The 23986-nt window shown below is 39.5% G+C and overlaps 1 protein-coding gene across 2 annotated transcripts in view; it reads left to right on the top strand.

The window, feature by feature from the left end:
- Window positions 1–23986, top strand: part of LOC135443558 (sodium channel protein type 5 subunit alpha-like) — a 214421-nt gene that overhangs the window by 44006 nt on the left and 146429 nt on the right. For both annotated transcript variants that reach the window (XM_064703849.1, XM_064703850.1), the window contains 4 exons: window positions 4488–4578; window positions 8095–8223; window positions 13001–13092; window positions 21324–21554. In XM_064703849.1, coding sequence (XP_064559919.1) covers window positions 4488–4578; window positions 8095–8223; window positions 13001–13092; window positions 21324–21554 — 543 coding nt within the window. The remainder of the gene's footprint in view (window positions 1–4487; window positions 4579–8094; window positions 8224–13000; window positions 13093–21323; window positions 21555–23986) is intronic.

Below are 23986 nucleotides of genomic sequence, written 5' to 3' on the forward strand. Positions count from 1 at the left end.
CTGCTTTCTCTGGGGTGCACATGGGAGACCAGGCAGTGATAATTCAAAGACTTCACATGCTGCTCTGATCATTCTGTGATGTTTTAGTGATGGAAGTCCCTCATCTGCAATGCTCATGTCCACCACAGAGAATAAATGAATACTAAATAGGTAGTGTCTTAAAAAGATTGGTTAATTATCAAATTTCAGGGAAAACAAATAGGGAAATAAATTAGATTCCCACTCCATACAGGGAGGAGGAAAAAAACAAAAGGTGATACTATGATACTATAGATATTCTATCAAAAGGAAAAACAGGTGAAGCTTCTGATTGCAATAATTCTATGCAAAAATGAGTATGTGTTATCAGACAAGATATTATTATGGTTACTAAGAATACACTGTCGAATTCTGCAGAGAGATGAGCTGGTGGATCAGATTATGTGTGCACACAATGCATGCTGCTGCATACCCAGAGCCCCACCAAGTTTTTTAGGCACAGTTCCCTCAGCACAGCCTTGCTGAAGTTAATCAGGGTCAATGCATTTACCCAGGTGTGGCTAAAGTAAGAATCTGAAAATTGAGCTGCTTAGAAACAAATTGAGAGTATTGCCTTCAGTTTTGGAGCTTGTTCTGTCTTTTCCTCCCTTTTTTTCTACATTGTTTGGTGAAGCCAAGAACTCACAGGAATGTGTAGCACAGGAGCTACGTGCCATTGGTAGCAGTTGAACAGAGGATAAATAATTAAGAAATCCTTATCGCATTACTTCCAAGGATAAAGACCACAGAGGAGAGCATTTAAAATATCTGTCAGGAAAGGAATATGGTCAGATAAGGAGTGTAAGATTTTGGGAGTGGCAGGTCTCAATGCAAACATGAGTTTAGCTCCAGAAAGAGAGAAATTATCACCTTGTGTTGGTAATTTCAAGAGATCCAACAGCTCAATCTTTGTCGGGCACAGGCAGGAGACAAAAACTCCAGTCCCAGTGAGACAAGGAAGATCCTGCATTAGGCACTGATTTGTTTTCTGTCAATAAAGACCTTTTATATCAACCTGAAATACAAAGGCCAAGTGGCTGAGCAGGCAGTCAATATCCCAGGCAGAAAGGAGCCCAAACCCGCAGGTACTGAAGCAGATAATATCCCAGACATGGACCTGGGACCCAGAGCTATCCTCTTGCGTGACTGTAATCAAGCAATCTTTATTTTCCCCAGGGCAAAAGCCTAAAAGGAGCATTAGTAAATGCTGCCCTGTCACGTAAATATTTGTAGCAGCTTCTTTAGTGGATGCCATATTTCAATTCCCAGCCATTGAGTGCACCATGAAGGCCAACAGTGGAACAGAATAGAGAGGACAGAGTAAAATCACCCCATAAAGAAGCTGTGGGGGTCACAGTTCCTGGTTAAGTGGCTGTATGTGGAGTTCTTCCTCTGAGATGTCTGGCAGGATAGATGCTGTGTGTTCACTGCTCATCCAGCCAAAACTGAGCAATAGAGTCTTTGAAAAATGCACCATTCCAAGGGGAAAAACTCCCACAGCCTCCTAGTAATGTTTATAACAACTAATAATGTGTCTTTAAACCCCTTCTAGGTATTTCTCCTCTTATTCAGGGTCTATAAGGCCTCATGGATGGTCCAGGCCCACATGGCAGCCCAGAATGTGGCCCTGCTCCATTCCTGTCCCAGAGGACATGGAGGATTTTATCCCCAATGGGATGAACATTTTCTGTCTTCTGCATCATTATTAGCTATTATTAACATCTTTATTAACTATCTCCACCTTTTAATGAGACTAAATTACTGGTAACATTTCCTTGATGCCCTGTGTTTTTAAGACTCCTCCCCTTCTTGCCTACAAGCCAAGGACCATTCTGTGGTGTCCTTGGTTTCTCCAAGCAGTTTGTTAGTCTGTATAAAATCTGTAGCAATTCTAATTTCTAGTTTTTCTAGGTTTTATAGCTAGTTATTCTCACTTTACGACTCATCCAGGCTGGAGTTTTGGTAAAAATGACCTTCCTTGGTGCTAGAATCATGGATTTTGGTGCATCAGAAAAAGAAAAATAATCTTCTTACAGAATTTCCAATCACCGTCCTTATTTTCTGCTTGCAGCTTTCCTCCCATCCTATTTTGCACACTTTCCATAAGGCAAAATGAGATCGTGTGAAGCACCAATTATACGTTCTATTCATTGGGACTAACCTTTGCTTGCACATATTATGTGTAATTTGGCAATGATCACCTAAAGAGCCTCTAGTATTCAGTCTGCTAATTAACAATTATCCATCATAATGAAGTCTAGAATAGAAGTGTGCTGTGTTTGACTCGATATCTTTGTGCTAGGAGATAAAATTTATAACTTTTAGAATTGGTTTGTGCAAAGGCTATTCTGTAACCTCAAATTGGAAATAATAGGCTTAATTTATTGCAGAAAGGATCCTGATGAGTAGCTTAGTATATTTAGTTTGTAGGCTTTGGAAAATTTGATTTAATAGCAGTTCTAAGATAGGGAATGGACAATGCTGCTAATACAGCTTATCTCAGTTTTATCTTCTTTGCTTTGTCCTTTCTGAGTAGATCATCATCATCATGGACTTTTTCTAATGCAAACAATTGCATTCGATTTCAGGTAGGAATGCTAATTTTCATTCTGTGGGGATTTCTGTTTTCTCTTTCTAATTTAACACAGACCACTAATTTTGGCGCATAGCCAGTTGATATGTTTCATTCTTTCATGTTCTTTGTAGTTTTCAGTTTGATGATGAAACGCAGATTGAATTTGTAGTGTGTTTCTTGTCCCAGAGCTGACCCTTACGTTTTCAACCTGTGTTCTCTGGTTTGTTCTCTTTGGTGCTTGAATAAGGAGATGATGACACCTGCCTGTAAGAAAGCATTTGGGAAACCTGTTAGATTCAGTTTGTATCACAAGGAAACAGGCATATAGAGATCAAACCAGTGACCCTAAATACCAATAGAGGAGTTTATTTTCTTGGAATTGATATATGCTATTTGTTTGACATGGTCTGAAGATAGCATTCTGCTTTCCTGTGCTTCATCCACAGCACTTCACTAGAGTTGAAAAAGTAATCCAGTGTTTTCTAGGCTAGCTGGAACTTAATAATTATGTTAACAAGAATGAAAAAGCTTACAGAAATATATCTGAAGCTGAGTGAGCAAATGTGAGCGGGTATCAGACATCCTTGGCAGCCCTTCAGTAGGAGGTGTTGGCCCAGAAGTGGAAGATGTTTGTGAGATGAGCAGTCCCTGTGAGTTCAATTACTGCCTTCTGTGGTGGCCCTGGGGAATCCTCAGGTTGATTACTACCAATTTAACCTTGCAGTTGCTTATGTGGCCCATTGGAAAACGTTCCACTCTGTATTCAGCAGAGATTTTTGGCTCTGCAAGAGGATAAATTTAATGCAAACATTTCAGGACGTAGGTTTGAAACTAAATCCTTCAATCACTATTCTCAAACAAAAAAATAACACAAACAGGATCAACTACAGAGATGAAAAAACCCAAACCAAACCAAACTTTTTTTAAAATCTTTTCAAAAAAAGGCAAAAGAAATTTATTTTTGGGTTTTACTTATATTCCCTGTGGTCAACAGGGGAAAACAGGGTCCCTGCCTGTTGACTGTTTTCCTTTGCCCTTATCTTCTGTAGTTAGATTTTCCTGGTTGCATGGGACCAGTTATTGATGCAGAAGAATCCCATCATATTTTGTAATTTTTTTACAGAAAGTGGCATGTACTTTTAGGAGAGACATCCAGTGAATTATGTTTTCAATTTCAGGAATTTGATTTAGGGTGCTTTTTATGTTTATGGTTTCAGCTTAGCAGCCAAGTGTGTGAACTGTGCACTTGGGAGGTTGTTTTAGCCTCCAAATAGGGAATCTGGTCCCTCAGCAGAGGCAGAGAGCCCTGCAGACCAAGGCTGCCTATTTGCCCAGCACATTTGCAGACCAAGCCTTAAAATTAGTGCTCTGAAACTCATACTTGCTTTTGGTGAAACTTTATGCTGGAAACGAGACCTCAAGCCCATTAAAGAGATTAGAAAGACCAGATTTGTAACTTTCCCCTACTGCCTGAGAAATGTTTCAGGATAAAAAATGAAGTGGGAATTTGCAGACACAGGTTTTTCTGTGGATACTTAAATGAGACTAATCCCTCTTTTCATACAAAGTTGTGCACCTATGCACATTGTCATCTGACCAGCACAGCTGTAAATTTGGGGTATTGTACTTTCAAAGGACTGCAGAGTCAGGACTTTTGTTTACTGTATAAAGTATGTTTAAAAGATATGGGAAAAGAAAAATAAAAAAGCAGGGAAGGTTCCCTCATTTTTCTATGTTTATATAATGATTTGTCTCCTTATGCGCTTGCAAACAAATGCTTATAGTTCTTGAGGCAACTTGCAAATTGTGATTGAGCTGTCACATCTTGTGTGAAAAGACAAAAATTTATGAAATCTTGTATCAAATGTATTGTTTTCCTTAATTTGCCTCTTTACATTGTTCAGTATGTTTATTATGTGCACTATTTTAACTAACTGTGTGTTCATGGCACAATCAGAGACTCCGTCATGGAATAAATATGTTGAGTAAGTATTTCCTTTACAGCTGCCCCATCCTCACCTCAGCCTTCCTCTTCCTTTTGTTGTGTTCTTGTTTGCATCTTGTTTCCTATTGTCCAATTTCTTTCCAGCAGTACTGACTGTGGTGTCTGCCCTCACAAAATGTTTTTCCAGGTAGTTGTTTTAGCCTGTGAAAACTCCCTTAGTAAGCAAAGTAAATATTTTTAGTCCATGAATCTCATGCTTATTGCCAAAGGCACCTTTTATGCCACATCTGGATGAAATCACGTATTGAGGACAACCCTGTGTGAAACTTGTCAGCCTTCCACAGTTCCCTTGCAACAGATTTGATGGTTGGACACATCAGAATAGGCTGATGGAGCTTAAGTTGAATTATTTCAGGGAATAGTTCCTGAACTGACTGACTTCTATCCTTGATCTGAAACTTAATGGAAGTAAAACTTCCTTTTGGACTGAGCACAGCATGAGAAGTGTTCCCCTGTAATCATTGGCAGGAATACTTTATGAGCATTAAATTATCTAGGAACACCTCTATGAGAATTCCTGTCTTTTTAGATTGACAAGCCTTCAGGAAAAATAGCAAAGGTGCTGCATGAAGGGGGTTATTTTTTGTTGTTGTGGGTTTTAAAACAAATTTTTAAAGAGGTTAAGGGACCTCAGTGAAATGAAAACCCATTTCATTTCTTTAAGTTGCTTAAAAATATTCCTTTTAGAAACAGATACCAGATGCACAAGCTAATCAACCTACAGTGCATTAAACAATTATTTTGGCTCATTGAACCAATCAGAACACACTTTATATTTTTGACTGACATATGATAAATGCCATCTGCTGCTTCATAGCTTGGTGGTTGGTCTACCCAGGGCTGTAAGAAAAGACAGTAAAATGCCCTTATTTAGGTTCCATAAAATCATGCAGGGCACATCTTCTAGGCCATAAATTACTAATTATAGGCAGCACTGAACCAAATATTTCATCCCATCACAATAACATCCAAATCCCAGGATGTTTCATGTATAGTGTGGTACCCTCAAGTATGTCTGTGGCTGTCCTTTCCCCTGATGTTGTCCTTTTCCTATTGAAAACTTTCATAACCATTGCCACAATGTTTTCTGCTGAATCAGACATCTCATCCACGTGATGATCTCATCAAAATTTGGCCAGTTGGTGTACAGCTGGGAATTCAAACATTCTGGAGGGAAATGCCATAAATGATAATATTGTGTCTTCTGCAAGCAGGAGAATTTGGATGATTTTATCAATGCATCAAGCAGAGCATGCAGAAAACATAGAGCAGAAATGCAGATGGACTCATGCAGCATGGAGTGAATCCTTCCATGTTTCCCCTTCTCCTATGTCCCCTCATATGTCTCAGCTTTTCCTCCTCAAGTGCATGGAATGAAATCAAAGTCAAGTACTTTGGAGGAGCAAAATAACCCAATGAACTGTAATTCAAATTGATTAATATTGGATTTGGAGAAGATACATTTAATCCATTTTGTTCTGCTGTTTCAGAGACTCACAAGGGATAGAAGAATAACCTTGTGCAAATATTTGTCCTAGATCTTCCTTTAAAGCATTTTTCTTACCATTTTGAAAAAAAAAGGAATCAATTCAACTTTCCCCCATTAATTTTTTTTTTTAAGTACCCTGACTTTTGTTGTTAAAGAAGCTGTTCAGTTGCTGGAGGACTTTCCCCGATCCATTTAGAATTAGACGATGATTATACAATCAATTAAACCCATCTGACATGCTGAATAAATACAAGTGCTTTATCATTTTAATGAGCTTATGTACTGTTAAGTATTTTTTTTAGTTCTTTGCATGTGTTTTCTGTGTGTATTACTAAGTACACATGCTTGAAGAGACTGTCACATGGGTGACCTATATTCGAAATACCAGAGCAAAGCTAAATAGGAGCTGTGAAAAAATTGGGTACAAGATAATGCTCAGGTATAGGGTCAAAGAGGAGCTGTGAGACACATTTAATGCCCACTGCTGCACCCAAACTCTCAGGCTAATCCCCATTTTAAGATGAAACACTCTGAGATTTTATAACCTGTGTGAAGCACTACAGTGTAACACAATGGCAGGAGGGCATGATATCTGTGTATTTGACCAGTTGCAGTTCAGTGTAATAGAGCTAAATATATTTTATACATAATGCTCTTCCTTATATAGCCACTTTCAATTGCTCACACCTTTTTTCTACCAAACAGGAATCTGAAGTGTTACAATTTTTTTAATGCGTGATGGCACCAATTGATGTTTAGCACTGAACAGAAAACACAAGCCAGTGCTTCCAGTGACAGCCCTTCACATCATGACTTATGAGATTTGTGTTTTAGTGAATTTGAGGTGTTTGAGTTTTTTTAATAGGCTTTGGTATCATCTGCATCTTCATTAGGAGAAAAGGAGTAGGGAATGCCCATAGTAGACACTAAACATTTATTTCTTTTGTTAAGATATGGCCTAGAATACCCAGTCCGTTGGGCTAGGTGTCGTGGGCAGCAGCATTAAAAAAGAGCTGTTGTATGCCCTGAACTCTCTCTCTGATGACAGGTAGAGTCCTGGGTGAGTGCAGATCTGAGAGCTATAAATCAGAGGCATTACTGTCCTCCACAGAGATTTGGCTAAATTTTATTACAAGTGTCATCTTTATTATGAAAGGTAAGATCTGTGTTCTAGTCCAGATCGTCACAGTCAAGAGGCTGTTGGTAAAAACTTAATTTACTAGGGGGAAAAAAAACTATCCTTGTGTCTCCTTTACTGTCAGGCAGGTAAAAATTACTACATACAGTAGTCAGGTGGGAGTTTTTCAATTATTTTTCAGTGAGGGCATTTTGTTGTTTAATCCTCAAGGCTAGTGGGATTTGCCAGGGATAGATAAACACAAAGGAAGTTGAAGGACTTTCTAGCTCATAAAAACAAGTGGTGGCATTTTTTTAATCTCCAAAATGTCTTGGGCAGGAAGAGATGAGAGGTATGAAGGGAACAACCACTCTCCTCCCAGCTGGAAAAACAAGGAGTGTGACATAATGCTGCCCAGAGAGGTTGTGGATTTCCCATCCATGGGAGTGCTCAAGACCATGTTGGATAGGTCTCTCATCAGCCTGGTCTAGTGGAAGGTTTCCTGCTCATGGCAAGGGGGTTGTAGGAGATGATTTTTAAGATCTCTTCCCATCCAAACCATTCCATGATTCCCTAATCCACTCTTGCTCCACTGAAGATGTCAGAGGTTCAAAAGTCCCACAGCCCAGCTCAGCAGTGTCATATCCATGCTTGACTTAATGAGTGAGGCTTCATCAAGGGACACCCTGTGCTGGAACTTATCTTCATTCTGAGACTGTCCTGAATATTTTGCTGCCTTACCTGTTCCTTGTTCCACACACAAGGCTGTTCATGCTCAGCCCAGTGCTGCAGCTGTGACTCACACGAGCAACCCCAGAGTTGTGCCCCTGCAGTTTCAGCTGTCTGCTGCTTGCTAATTCTCTTTCTTCTTTGGCCACTCTGTTCCCCAGGTACACTTTCACTGGCATTTACACTTTTGAGTCATTGATAAAAATATTGGCAAGAGGATTTTGCATGACAGAATTCACCTTCCTTCGGGATCCATGGAACTGGCTGGATTTCAGTGTTATTGTTATGGCGTAAGTAGCACTCCTTTATATTTTTCAAGAGAGTTATATGCAATAGAACTTTTTAAGTGGTTGTCTGGATGTTGCTTCTTTTTTTCTTCACTCAAATTTGACTGAAAATGAGAAAAGTCTGAAGTGTATTAGGAAGGAGGATTTTTATCCTGAGTGGTTTCAGAGGAAGAAGTCAGAGGAATTCTCAGTTCTGTTCTCTGAATTCACCACACAATTTTGGAGAAATTATTTACACTCTCTGTGCTCCACAGAGAGATCTGTTTGTAAAATATCTGTAATAATATCTGCCTATCTAATGTAGTTTTGGGAAGCTCCAGACCCCTGAATAGAAAGTGTTGTAAGTGTGACTGAATACCCACGTATTTAAATCCCTATTTATACTCTATCTATCCATCACATCATCAGGGCTGTTTTCACATCCCTGTTTTCACAAACCCTTTTCACCTGGAAAGTAATTACTATTTTACTACAGAGAATTAATTTGTAGTCCTCTGAAACTTGTTGTATATCTTGGAAATAGAAATTTGGCCCCCACCATTATATTTCCCTTCAGCTGTATGCTTCTGCCTAGATTGTTAGAGTTCATTGAGGGCATGTGGGGTTCTGGTGCTGTGAAGAAGGTGATGGATTTGCAACATCCAGACAGCTAAAAATACACAGGGGTAGAGAAGCAGTCAGCCAGCACTCACAGGGGACTCAGGGTCAGCCCAAGCTCTAGCCAAAGGCAGAGGTCTGACACTGTCAGTACTCCAGCTACGAGAGAAATCCACATTTCTTCATTGTCACAAAAGAGAAAATTGTGCAAACAATGAGTGCCGTCTTGAACTGAAAGCTGGTAGAGATGCATGAAAGGCTCCACTTCCTAAACACAGAAGTATCTGATCTGATCTCCCTGTTTTTTTGGTTTTTTTTTTCCTGCTTAATGATACCTGTATTCAGTTCTGGGTTTAGGTTAGTTCTTGCTGCTATCTTTAACCCCCATAATTCACAGCATTAAGTGTGATTCAAGTGTGTTAACACCAAGATTGAGCTGAACTCCAGGGGCTGTGAAATTTGAATGGAACCAATATCAGGAGAGAATATTCAACCAAAATTAACTAAAACACCAGTGAGGGCCGCTGAAGTTGAAAGCACAACTCTATCAGGACACAAGGATCAAGACCAGTATTCGAGGAGACACTGGATGATGCTCTTGGTCTTCTGGTTTAGTTTTTGGTAGTCCAGTGAGGAACAGGGAATTGCCCACTTGATCCTTATAGGTCCCTTCCCATAGCTTGAGATATTTTATAATTCTGTTGTTCTTAGCAGCAGAACAGCTTGAAAGTGTGTAAATCCTAAGTGAACTTGCTCAGGAGCACTCCCAGTTATTTCAGTAGGCTTTGGATCTAAGCCAGCCCTAGGCCAGGTCCTGGTATCTGTTGCTGCATTCCTATGGATTTGGCTGAACTGACATCTGGCCACTATGATAAGCCTTTAAAAAAACAAATCAGTACAGATGGGGAGAATCTTTTGGAGGTCAGCACACAGTTGGTATTTTTCACAGCTAAACTTTTCCTCAAGCATTGCTAAGTGCAATTCTCCTGCAACTTTTAGTGGCAGGACAACACCACAGAGTCACCATCCTGCTCTCCTGTCTCCTGTCCATCAGGCAGGTGGTAAAAGCAGGGCATAATCACCCATTGGTTTTTTAGTTAGGATGTGAGTTTATTTGTAGGTCTCAGAATTCAGCACTGTGTGGAGAATTTCTGTGCATCGGTTCTCACTTTCCTAGAAGGAAGGAGGTTTCTGACAGGAGGGTAGAAAGGAGCAGAGAAAAGGGCAAGAGGAGCCACAGCTTCCAGCTTTCATCATGAATCTGCTTCTCTTCATCTTGTGAGCTTGGGCAGAGGTTGAAGCATCTCCCCCAGCTCTGGGGGCATCTCAGACTGAAATTCAGGTCTGAACAGTCAGTGGGGGACATGGTCTGAACACCCCTTAAATTGTCTCTACACCGTCTTTGGATGTTTGGGACGTAGGGAGCAGGAAAGATGAAAATGTTTGCCCAGACCTTGAGGTGGACAGTAACCCACAGGGGAGTCATTCACTCCCTCTTGGTAGGAACCAGGATTTGGTGCCCACAGGTTGTGGGTTTGCCCCTCTTTTTTTCTTGTCTATATCTAAACTTGAATGGCCACTCAGTGCTCCAGCCCAAGCATCATGAAAAATCCTTAAATTCTTATGAGAGGTTTGGGATTCTGTGCTTTCTCTCCTAACTACATTTTCATTTTCTTTCCAAATGATATTTCACATCTTAGTTAGAACATCCCTAAAATAGGGGGACCTACATCTGTGAACTAGCAGACTTCTTAATATAAAACTATTTTCCTTCAGAACCAGGATCCATTTCTATTGTTTCTTACTTTAAGGCATATTATACCAAGCTTTTAAAAGCAGAAAAATAAATGGAATTCTGGATTAAAAAAAGAAATGGAAAAGTGTTTCTTTGAGCCCATAGGCAGCAGTGAGAGAGTTAAAAGTGGCTGCAATATGATCTTCATATGTACAATGAAACCTCCTTCCCAAGAATGCAAGCAGCAGATAGTACAGAGACTTGGATAATGGAATCTATTCTGATACGATTTAGCCTTCATACAAATCCAATTTGCAAGTAATTTAAAGTAAGATGGATCACACAGGTAACTCTGGTGTTGTCTGTGCTTGTAGCCTCTGTGCTGCCAGAGGTATTTCTGTATCTGCAAACAAAGATGGGCTGGGAATTCAAAATGGAGGAGCCTGATAAGGGGCCATGAGATTCAGATGGACCGAGGCTTTTGAGCTAACTGAAAATACAGTTATTTCACTGATGGGTTCTGCAGTGGGAAGACCATAATTTGCTTTAGAGTTGTTGCAAAATAGCTTCTTGTCTTCTCTTTTGGGCAGAAACAGCACAGATTTGGCCACAGAGAATTCTTTTAAATAGCACACTGGAGAATAAGATGTGCTGCAGGTCTCCAGGGCTTTTCTCCTGTCCTGTGCCAGCAGACACAACCATGGCTTGTGACCCTCTCTGGGGTCAGGGATGGGTTCAAAGGAAATTATGAAATCTCTCTCTCAGACTAGTGCCTTCCTCTTTCCAGGACAGATGAGGGAGAGGCAGCTCTGGGTTGGGAAGTGCCCTGTCAGAATCTTAAAGGCAATAAGCAATTCCCTGGCTAATGGGAAAATTCAGCATAGGAATTCCAGCTACTTCTCACTCCCTGGTACAGAAGAACTGGTCAGCAGCATTTTAATCAAAACAAAAGACCAAAATAAATCCTAATTGACTATAAGCAGCAGTATTATCTGCTTCATATGCTTGTTCACATATTAATAATATGTCTTTACAAATCTCTGGTCAGCAAAACCATATTCCCATCCTAGTGCTTCTCCCCAAATTATTTTTTCCTCCACTTTTCATGCTAAAGAAGAATTTGGGAGAGAAACACAGGGTAAAGCTGGGGAGGAAACAGGTAAATCATTGCCCAGACTCCCCTGTGAGATTATGAAGAGAAGCAATGTTGTTCTTCCAGGCTATAATCTGGATTAGTAGATATGGAGAGGAAGCTTTGTCCTCCCCAGGGGCCTTTGGACAAAGGCCACTTAAGCAGGCTTTTTTAAATAACCAGGTGAGGTTTTTTCTCTAACACTTAGCAGAAACAGAGGCCCCAAAGAAGTAGGGCAGTTGAATGAAATCTGGTAGAATTTTAGAAGCAAAATTCAAGGGTCCAAGACCTCTTTTTTTCTGAGGATACAGTGGTGACTATGCTTTTCTGCATACTGACTGGGAGGAAATAATTTTGTACAACACTGATTAAATGAAGCTCGTTCCATGACTGGAATGCTCCCTCCTGGGAACATTTAGCTCGGATGTGATGAGTCTCCAGGATGACCAAGAGAGGCATGGCAGGGAACAGCTGGGACTGGTATTTTAATGATAAAGAATTTTTAGTAGGATGGCAGTTATATTCATTTAGACTCCATCTTCCCATAGCCAAAGGGCATGAAATTGAAATATAAAACAAAATACAATTTAAAGCATCTCTTGAAACCAAAATTTGCTTTACCACAGAACTACAGCATGTTAAACAAAATAACCCAGTTGAAATGTTTGAACTATTTCGCTATGTTGTCCTATATGTAGTTTTCAGAAGCTATTATGTGAAAATTGCTTGAGTATTTGAAGCAGCAAAATAACTCTTAATATTTCCAATAATGTAAAGAATTTTATTTTTTTGTTCAACTACATGATGGTAAAATCTTTAAAGTATTTATGGCTGAACAGCACAATCACAGAGTTCACCCAGTAGTTTTAAAGGATGGATGCCTAATAAAAAAGTTTAATAGTTCAAGTGGCATTTGAAATGATGTGCACTAATAAAAACCTGGGGCAAATGGCATCAAAGAGCAGCCTGAAAAGTGGATGCACCTCTCATTTGGCTGCGTTCACTCCCACTGCGTATGAATGCTTTCTACATTCAGACAAGTCTCATACTCTATTGTATAATTCCAAATAACTGTGACTTAATTCTACAGGTATGTAGGAGAATTTGTGAATGTAGGCAGTGTTTCACCTCTTCGGACTTTCAGGGTATTGAGAGCTTTAAAAACTATTTCAGTAATCCCAGGTAAGACGCCCTGATCCTTACGTTTTGGCTCTCAGCTACAAGTGATTCTTTCTCTGTCTCTCTTTGTCCCTTTGATTGTTGTTTTTTTGGCTGGTGTTTTGTCATTGTCTGTGTGTGACTTTCCCTTGTTACAGATACATAACTGAATTTGTGGACCTGGGCAATGTCTCAGCCTTACGAACGTTCAGAGTGCTGCGGGCGCTGAAAACAATCTCAGTCATTTCAGGTGAAAATCAGGTTAAACACTCGGGCTGCAGTTAAAGCCTACATGCCATTTCCAGTAGTAAACACTGTAATTACCAAAGACTTAACCATAGATACTGATCAGGAAATGGAGGAATGTAGGGAATGTGACCTGTCAATAGAATACACTTTTTCTTACATGTTTTTCCAAAATGGTTTTTGTGGGCAGAAGGAATGAGAGTGCCTCCAAAACTGCAGAGCTCACAAGTGCTGCAGTAAGAACTGTGGCTTGTGAATCACACACATAAAGTGCTCATCTGTGAACCCCATGAAGATGTCAATGAAAATCTTTTAAAACCTTCGTATATTGATTTTTAGAAATGGAAGGTTAATGACCTCAAAATGCATATTCATGTTTAAGAGCACATCGATAGAGGAATCTAAATCTGTGCTATGAGCTGATGTTTCAAGACTGCAGGCACAGATAGCCTAATTTGTCATGGTGTTTATCCATTTGCATGTGATAGAAACACTGCTGAAATTTTGGGCCTTGAAGAGATTGGAAAGTATTTCAGTGTTTATTTAGGTAGGTTCAGCATTTCCTCAACTCATGTTTTCTCATATTTTCAAGAATATGATTTCTCCCCTCTTCACAAAAAAAAAAGAAGAAAAATCAGTTTTACTACACATCTGGTACTGAAAGAAGATCTTTATATAATCTCTTATTATTAAAAGAAAAATATTTTTAAGTAATTTATGCAGAATTGAGTCCACTGAGGACTAACCATGCAACAAAACTTTCTTTCTGAGCATTATCTATGGACAGGTCTCATTCAGCCTCAGTGTTTAACATCTCCAACCTGCATGACAAGGTAGAGAAGATAGCAAAAACCATGCATGGTAGATTCTCTCTGTGATAATCCTGAACAGATGTTGGCAATTACATGTTAAAAATATTCAAAACATCGAAAGAACTGCTCAGATTCTCACTCACAGATCTTTAAGGTTAGAAAGGCTTTTCCACCCACTCTATTATACACTATAATATCAATCTAAACAAATTATATGTGGTAAACTTGCAGGGATATGTATTAAAACTCATCACCACATGGAGCTAGAAATGAGAATTCAGGAATGGAAGTGTTAAGAAAAAATATATATCTGGGTCTAGAATTTGGTTCCTCATTCCAATACCACAGTAATGGAAATCAGGGAAATTACTGGGAAAGAAAAGTACTTTTCATTGGAACTGTGTGTCCAAATACAGAATTCAAAGAGATTCATTAGGTACTTGAAACCAGTACCTGTCTCAATTTTTGTCTTTAAGTTTTAAAGCATAATCTATTAGCAGAGATTTGTGGGGATTTTAAAGTTTTCTCCAACAGGATTTCCATTGAGAAAGGATTTTTATTTTCCTGTGGAAACAGAGCTGAGAACAGCTTTACAGATCCTGAGAGATGACAGTGGCTACTCAGACAGAAAGGCAGAGTTTGTTTCCTAGATTCCTCTGATAGCAATTTGAAGACTTAACTTGGAGGGACATCCATCTCCAGGGGACACCTTTCACCTTTCATCTTGTCTCAGGCTTGAGCCTCTTCAGAGCAGAGCATGTCCACTTTTCTGAGTTATACATACATAACAATTTTCTGCTGTCCTATATCAGAGGAGGAGCTGAAGCTTGTTTTTGCATCAAATGATGAGATATGACTTAGTGGGGGAAAAATTGAGTGCTGAGATTCAAAATATCCAGATTCAAATACACCAAAACCCTTCAGTGATATTAAACAGTGAGTTGTTCCATTTGTTAGTTAATAGGAAAAAAAGAAGTGTTATTTATTAAAGTAATGCATAATAACTCACATCCTCTTTTTTCATTCTGACTGTATATTTGATTAGTTTTTTGATAACTGCATTTTTATGTACAAGTTCCTGAATTATTTGGTGACATAACTGCATGTAACATGCTAATAGAATATCTGGCCTTTGATTTTATCACCAAGATTACCTGTGCCCTGAGTATTAAATTACAAATGTGGAGAGCTACAAATTGCCATAGCTGCCACTGAAAAACAGACAAGATGGAGGGTTTTTTTTAATATTAGCAGATAATTTCAGAGGAGTCAGTTCATCTTACAGTTAGGCATATATATTTTAAAAGATATATTGGACATGATGCTGTGGTTTCTCTGGAGATCAGTCTGAGTTTTTAATGATAACATAGGCTTATGCTGAGGTGAAATATTTTCCCCCAGCAGTCTTAAAAATGAAAAGATGATGAGCATTAACATCTTTCATGAGATTTTTGGGGTTAATTGCCATAGAGAGGAGAAGGTGGTTGTTATTTTTGCTTCCTCTTTCAGGTCTCAGGTGAAAAACACCAAGTTGTATTTTCCTTTGGAAACATCTGAGCTTTCCCTCAATAAAATTGATCACTTTTCCATCAGGCACTTCTATTTGCACAAACATGCTCCGACTCCTCGTGCTCAGTGAAATTGTTTACAGAAAGCCACGGGCCAAGTCCTGGTGGTGTGAGGCTTCTGTCCAGCAAAGCACTTAGAGGCTGCTTTTCAAAGGCATTCTGCTTCACTTGGAATCAATGAGTTTCTCTATTGACTCCAGGGGGAGTCAGTAAAGCTGACAATTAGTGCTTTTAAAAATCTCACCTACCTTTAATGTCTGGCTCTAAGTGCTCAAGCAGGCACAGGGATCTTTAGAGGGACACGGGTTCTCAGGGCTGAAAAAGATCTCCTAAATTCAGAGTCCATTCCCCTGGCCTCAGGCTGCATTTAGCACAGCTCAAGCACGGCTTGGTATTTATTGCCTGACCTCTTTGAGAAGCCCTTCCAAGGTGGAGGTCCCAGGGTCTCCCTGAGAGGTCCAGGAACTGTTCCAGTGACTCATTGTTTTTGTTATTAGAAGATATGTCCCAGGTGGATGGTTCAGATCCAGACCCAACAACACAAACGTTGGCATCTACCAGCCAGCTTCCCTCTCACTGGAGAGCTGGGTCTCAGTTTGGGTGCCAGAATGCCAATATCTCCCGCTCCAAATGTCCACGGACCTGCAGGTCCTGTCTCTGGATGCAGCCTCCCTCTCTCTTGCTTCATCAGATCTCTCTTTTTTCCCCTGGAGCTGTGTAAGACATCAGGTCAGTGTCTGATCTCCTGTGGCAGCCCTTAACATGCCAGAAGACCTCCATAGAACCCTTCAATTTTCGTCCTTCTGCACTGAACACACTCATTTCTTCCTGTTTTCCAATTGCCCGTGATATTGAGAGGAAAACAAGCTTTGTACAGGTTCAGGTGCTTAGAAATAGGTAACATTTTCTCTATGGGAGCATTTTAAAACCCTTAACTCAGTGATTTGATTTACTAATTGGCGTCTTGCGTGTTCCCATGGCAACTGGATTCATTTGTTTTTCTAGCCAGATAGGAACCATGGTCAGCAGCAGAACAGCCCACTGAAGCCATTCATTTGTCTCCCATTAGCATCCCATTACCAGAGCATCCAAATCCCAGTGGGCTCAATAGGAACAACAACAGAGGGTCTTGAATCATATTTTACCCTCATGGAAATCACTGATGTTTTGATAAGTACTAATTGAGATAATATAAACCCTGAGGTACATTCTCTCCATCAAAAGGCCACAAAAAGCAGGCCATCATCATCGTCATCCTCATGATCATCCCCAGGATTTTGAAAACTGCCTGTGTGCAGCTGTATCCAGAGAAGCTCCCCTGCTCTTTCTGGAGCAGGCGTGCACACCACGGACACCTCACACGAAACGACAGGGTACCGGGGAAAGGTGACCTCATAGAAAATTGGGCCAAGGCACTTTGGGGCCTGATCCAGCTCCCATTTAAGTTAGTGTGAGACTAAAGGCTATAAATAGTGCTGTGAATGTTATCCAGTGCCTCTGTGATAGCCAGAACAGAGCTCGGAGAACAAGAATTAAGACTGTGTGGAGGAGACTGACCCCCTGTTCACTGCACTGAAATCCTGCTGCCGGGAGATAAATGTCACCCTTTTTGGTGGGTAAATCACTTAACTCAAGATGTAGCTACCCCAGAGGTGAGAAACATATGGCATATTTGTGTTTTCCCTGGAGGCTGGCCTGTCAGTCACTTTTCCACGCTAAGCCAGCCTGCAGGAATGCTGACACCAATTCAGGTTTGCCAACACGTTGTTAAATTCTCTGCTGCCCCATGTCTCAGTAAGTAATGGCAAAATACACTCATCAGGGGTGAGCCCTTCTCTCCCTACACGCCTGTGACTCATGCAGACATTTACAGGACACAGGTGTATGTATCCTCGGGGAAAAGAATGGGCTCGATGAGGACAACTCTGCTGCAAGTCACACTCTTGTTTTCCTTTTTTTTGGTGTTTTTTTAAAATTTTTCTTCTTCTTCCCACTTGTTTCCAGACTGTGCATGAACGTGTCTGATGTTCTGTAGGTGATTGCCAACATCTGGTATGGATGTCATACTGAATTATGCTAATACTTCCTCACATCTCACATAAGGAATGGATGGTGTTTTGGGATCCTGCCATTTCTCATTGTTTGGTGTTGCTTGCATTTTCTATGGTTTCTGATTTGCATTTGAAAAATGATTATTTGATTAACCTCTGAATGTGATAATTTTTACCTGCCTTAACAGGAACATTTGGGCCAAATTCTTTTTGCTCTCTGCGGATGTCAGGCTGCCTACACAGCCCTCATTCCACTGATTTTGGATCTCGTGGTTTTTTTCATGTCATGCAAGCAGGATTTGGCCCAGAGGTGTGGAAAGAAGTCAGTGATTCAGAAAAAGCCTGTTATTGATTTACTCCACAGGGAGTAATCTATAGACCCATTGTTATTAACAGCTGTAGATGTTTCTCAGCTTTGGATCAGATCCTCGGGTTTTTTCCTGCATGCTGCCTGGTTTGATGTCTGACTTGCAAGAATTAAGTAAATGCCTTTAATGCCCCATAAATAATATCTTCTATTAAGCTATATTGCTGTGCTCTCATTGGCACTATTTCAAAGAAGGATTATTTCTCCAGAAGATTTAACCATGCTCTAAATTTGAATACATCGAGCATTGCTTTTTACATGGGATTGATTCAGAGAGATGCAGAGCACCTGCAAGAAGTCCTAAGTGTCCTTAATTCGCCTCAGCCCTTCTGTTTTAGAGGCACAGATAGTTTAAATGAGCAATGAATTAAATATTCTCCTTAGCTTTGGCACTTAGTTGTGTCAACCACCTTGATGGATGCTACTTAATTTTCTGAGAAAATTTTGGTTTTAAAGGGCGAGAAAAAACAGTTCAGCTGTAAGTATAACACTCTCCAAATGGTTTTCCTGGAAAGTTTTAACAAAGGTCCAGGAGGCAGAGTGCAAGTTATTTTTAAATGGTCTTTAATTACAGAAATTGTATTACTAAAGAATCTTCTTAAATTGTTCAGAAGCTCGTAAGCTATGAAAACAAAACAAAACAAAATTAAAAGGAAGTAAAGCAGAAAACCATCTCATAAAGAAATTATTTGATACCTGCAAGGAATGAACTTGTAAAACAAAGAGTATAGAATTGCTATTCTATTTAAAACTCCAGTAAGTAATCTGGGAAAAACATGTTTCAATAAATGACCTTAAAATTGGCAATACTGAGGCCTGATTTTGAAAACAGAGTGTCTTTATTGGTGACTAGAATTTTGTAGGGTTTTTTCTCTAATATTATCCCTATTCATGTTAGGACTCAGATTGTCCTTGCCCATATGAGTAAGATTAGTTATTGCACTTAGATGGTACAAATACAGGCTTCAAGTTTGTGTTTGTATTGCAAACAAATAAATGTTCTACAGCGATTTCACAGGGAGTATGGCAGTAAAATAATTCATAGTATTTTTTTCCTTAAGACTCACTTTGCATTTGGATTTCCCAAGTTTAACCAACTTCAGTGAAGCAACATCCGTGCATTCAAAGGACAACCAATGATAAGAATCACCAAAAATATTTCAAAATATTAGATTAAAAAAATTTAGAATTCTAGTTTATTTGCAAATTCCCCCCCCCCCCCACTACTTGTGTAATACCTGACTGTCTTAAAGGTCTTATAATGCTGGGCAAGGGTGACAAGCCAGAAGTCCTTTCAGAATTGGGTTACATCTAAAATTACTTCCCCTTCAGGTAAAAAATTTACTCAAGGCTAGATTAGCAGAAGAGGTTTTATTTTTATTTAGGCATGAAAACAGGCAGCCAAGCCTACAGATTGGTTCAAAAATTTAAATCAGCCTTTTTCTAAGTATCTGAGTAGAATTGATCTCATTTGTAAAACGTCTTTCTGGTGAGGAGGAGAAGTAACATGAAAATCCAGGTTTTGCCTGATGTTTGTCCTGCAACAATTTATACTTTATTTTTGAGCAGAGCAGGGAGCTGTCTAACCTCACCCTCTTTACCATCCCACAAACTAATTTTGGAGAGGCAAACAAGAATTTGGTGGGGAGAGAAGCAATTGACAGAACCAGAGTGCACAGTCTCAAGCTGCACCAAGGGAAGTTTAGGCTGGATACCAGGAAAAAGTTTTTCATGGAAAGGGTGATAAAGTTCTGGAATGGCTGCCCGGGGAGGTGGTGGAGTCCCCATCCCTGGGTGTGTTTAACAAAGCCTGGATGTGGCACTGGGTGCCAGGGTTTAGTTGAGGGGTTGGGGCTGGGTTGGACTCGATGATCTTGGAGGTCTCTTCCAACCTGGTCATTCTGGGAATTCTGTGAGCTCCCCACACATGGTGGAGCAGTGCCTTTTGGTTAAATGGGCCATTTTACAGATGTTAATATCATTCACAGATTGGCGATATCCCATGCAGGAGTGGAGTATTTTAGGCTGCTGGATGCAGGGACTGCTGCACCTGTGGCCATTCCAGCAGCTCATCCTCATCTGAGAAACCCTGGTTTCCCCTCACTCTAACCAGAGGTTTTAAGCAAAGCCAAAAGCTAATTTTGCTTTCCTATGAGTCCTGAAGTACATTTTCACATTATTTCCAATTATGCAGCCCTAGCTCAGTCTTTGTGGCTGCCAAGCTCTTGGGGTGGAATTCCAAGGAGCTGAGATTTAATATGTGTGTTCATATTCAGTGAGCAAATCAATGTGCTTCTGAATATTGCCCAGAAGAATTCCTCCTGTTTCCCCTTTGCATTTTCTTTTTTTCTATTTAAATCAGTTTTTCTTATTGCTGCCATACTGGTGACACAGATTATCAGAAGCACTTATTACTGCTTGCCAGTATTAATTAAATATAAATAGGAAAGAAATGACAAAATTGCCACCAATGTGCAGCTGATATTAATGTCCAGCTGCAGCACACCAGTTTAGAGGAGAAGGGTCTTTTTTTAAAAAGGAATGGGGTTTTCTGTTGTAGTCATGTAATATTCAATCAGCTCAAACAGTGCTTATCTCCAGGAACACTTCAAAAGCAATAACTATCACTTGAGAAAACTGTATAATTATTTTTATCTGAATATTTATAGAAGAATAAAGTGAAGCTAGTGTTAAAGGGTGAAATAATAAAAGAGAAGCTAATTTGTGTGACCCAAGCCTTTGGTGTTATGCAATGGGATTATTTATCTACTTTGGCAGCATACTATAAAATGATTAACTTTGCCCAGGTAGTTTTGGAGCCTCAGGTTGTTTTACTCAAATAATTTCCACTGTATTTATTTGATTGCCTATATTTGGCTTTTTTTCTAATCCCAAATTCTTGTTGTCTTAAGCAAATGAATTGAAGGCAGAGGAATTATTCATATGAGGACAGCATGTTGGATTTGGCACTAAAATATGTAAAATAATCAGGGAATAAACAGCATTTCCATACCTCTTCATCTGTTTATGTGAGGGATAAAGTTATCAGAATCACCTGAGAGATTTAAAAGCAATTCATGTTCTCAAAATTCAGTGGGATTTAGGCTTTACCATCTTTACTGCTGCTCCATGAAAATATAAAGCATTCCATATTTTCTTTATCCATGGATAGTTCCACATCTCACTGTCCCTCCATCCAGTTCTTCCCCTCCATTTTTAAACCAGTGTTTGTGCAATTCCAGGACTTTTGTCCAAGACCAGGCCAAACCAGACATTCAAAGTGATCACTTGTCTCTCGTTTCTGACGTCCAGTTGCAAACACACACTCACAGCCCTTCAGATTTCCCTTTCCATGGAGATTTTCATCATGAAAAGCAGCTTTCTGCAGACACATTTCAGTCTCTCAGTCTATAAACTCTTGGCTTTTATCTCCCTAGGGCTGAAGACCATTGTAGGGGCACTTATCCAGTCTGTTAAGAAACTTGCAGATGTGATGATCCTGACCGTTTTCTGCTTGAGTGTCTTTGCCCTCATAGGCCTCCAGCTCTTCATGGGCAACCTGAGACATAAATGTGTCAGGGATTACACCATGTTTAACTTCACCAATGGCTCCTTGTACTTGGATGGTAGGACGTGGAACAACTCAGAGGAATTTCTTAGTGATCCAGGTAAGCTTGTCTTTGCCCTGTAACTGGTTTCTGATCATTTGAGGTTTTGGTATTTTTATTTGTTTGTTCTGGGCTGGGTTTTTTTGTTGTGTTTTTTGGCGTTTTTTGGGGTTTTTTTGGTGTTTTTTTTTTTTTTTTTTGTTTGTTTGTTTGTTTGGTGGTTGTTATGGTTTTTTGTTTTTTTGTTTTTTTGGTTTTTTTTTTTTTTTAATTAAATTATTTTGATGAAGATCTGTACCTGAATCAGCAAAATGTGACTCCTGGCTCATCATGATGCCAGTGTGGTTTTGAAAGACCTAGGTACCTTTCTTTGAATCTCTATGGCGCCTTCACAGTTCATGCTGAAAATACTTCTGCTGCTTTCCTATGAAGTCCTAGTTGCCTCACTGATGATTTTCACAGTTTTAGGGGGCCTTATATATTTTTAAAGCTCTGTTTTCTGAAATTGAGCAATCACATGAAAATTTCAGCTCTGTTTGTGTTATCCCATCCCTGCTTCCAGTGAGGAAGTAGTAAAGATATTTGTGCACCTGTGATGGATCAAGGCAGTTCAGGGCTCCTCTACCCACAGATAACAGACCTGTATGAGCAGCATCTTTCTCTGTCTCACAGAGGCATTGAGGGATAAAACAGTGATGGCTGGAAGCATAAAGCCCTGCAAGAAAGGTGAAAGGAAGAAATGGGGCTGTGAAGATAGTCTGGCTCTCTGGAAATGGCAATAGGGTAAATGTGATACTGGATAGTCTGTTAAAATACACATAATGTCAGGGTCAGCTGCAGCATTGCTTTAAATGTGGGGAATTGTACAGCTGCTCCAGCATACCATGAGCCAGTTTATTTATGTAGTCCTGATATGGGGAGGAGGGCAGACACTCCCAGAAATCCATATAGGAAATCCAGCAATGGTTAATACGGTCATGAAAATGTACTTGCTATCACTAGAGGAGATTTGCTTACTACAAAGATAACCAACTTGATGAGATAATGGATTAAAGTGAATTAAATTTTGACCACGTTGTATTACTAGGTAGTAATAATAATAATAATAATAATAATAATAATAATAATAATAATAATAATAATAATAATAATAATAATAAGTATTTTCATAATGTCTGAAAATAAAGTCATGGTGCATTATGACAAACAGTTGTCACTTACTTTGGATAGACAGAAATTATTAAAATTGTGAAAGTGTTGAGGCAATGGAGCAAGCCCCTGAAGACCTAGAAGAATAGCAGATTTATAAGAAAAAGTAGTAACCTCTGAATAAGAACAATGAAGCCTTCCTCAAAACACTGAAGAAGGAGGCTTAGCCATTAGGCAAGAGAGAACAATATTAAGCAGGATTTTCATTTAACATCCCCTATTGCACTAAAGTGATTCAGAAATGGAAGGACTGGCTCATTTTGTGACTAGATGGGATAGTTCTTTGTATTTCATTTTGCGTAAGTATTATGGTGAAATGAAGTGACCGTTTAAGGGAGAGGCACTGACCACAATTTAATAACAGTCCGAATTTCAAGTACTGCAGGGAATTAAGCAATACATACAGTTAGATTAAAGTGTAGGCAGACCAAATTAGATAAAAAGAGGAATATATTAAGAAACAGAATCATGTCAGTGTTTGTTCTGAAGAAGAACTAGAGAAGAAAATTGGCCAGCATGTTGAGATAGTAGAGTTCACTCGAAGGGTGCACAGAAAATTACAAGAGCTCTTTGGAGATTTCAAAACCAATGTGGCTGAGTCATTTAGTTTGGAACAAGGATACTAATCTAAAAAACCCAGAAAACAGAAACCTGAAGTACTGTCAGAGATCCATATTAATACTTTATAGAAAAAGGGGTATGTAAAGATATAAAGGAGTTCAAACCACTGAAAATTAAATTGAAGAAATTCTTAATTCTGTTCATCAGGACACCCAAATAGAGAATTAAAATGGGGTGATGTGACAGTTCTGCTCTTCTTGAAGAGCAAGAATTTGCTTTGGAATATTTAAGAACATTTTAATATTTTAAAGGACAGCAGGGAGCCTCTGAAATGGCATCAGCCTCCTCCTGTGCCTTATAACCATTTTTTGCATGAATGAAAAAAACAGAAATCAGTAAAACCCCTTGAAAGGGTAATTGAGGGAAGAATTGTTTGGTGCTGCAGAGGAAATAGTTGAGATATTTAGTCATGAGGTGTGAAGGAAGATAAGAACTTGGGTTTGAGTCTTTCAAAGCCCTTTCTTGTTTGAGATAATTGCGTGCTGTGGGCATTTGCTACAGGGGACATTTTGGTTGTGTCTCTGGGATGGCCCAGGATAGCTCCAGGTCTGTTTTTTTATTCAAAACTTCATATCTGGACAAAGTTCTGTAATCTTTCCTTATCTGCTTTCAACCTCCAGGCAGGAAATGCTTTTTCTCATCTGTTTTCTAGATCCTCTCAT

Source organism: Zonotrichia leucophrys, chromosome 2 (genome assembly GCF_028769735.1).
Source record: "Zonotrichia leucophrys gambelii isolate GWCS_2022_RI chromosome 2, RI_Zleu_2.0, whole genome shotgun sequence".
NCBI lineage: Eukaryota > Metazoa > Chordata > Aves > Passeriformes > Passerellidae > Zonotrichia > Zonotrichia leucophrys.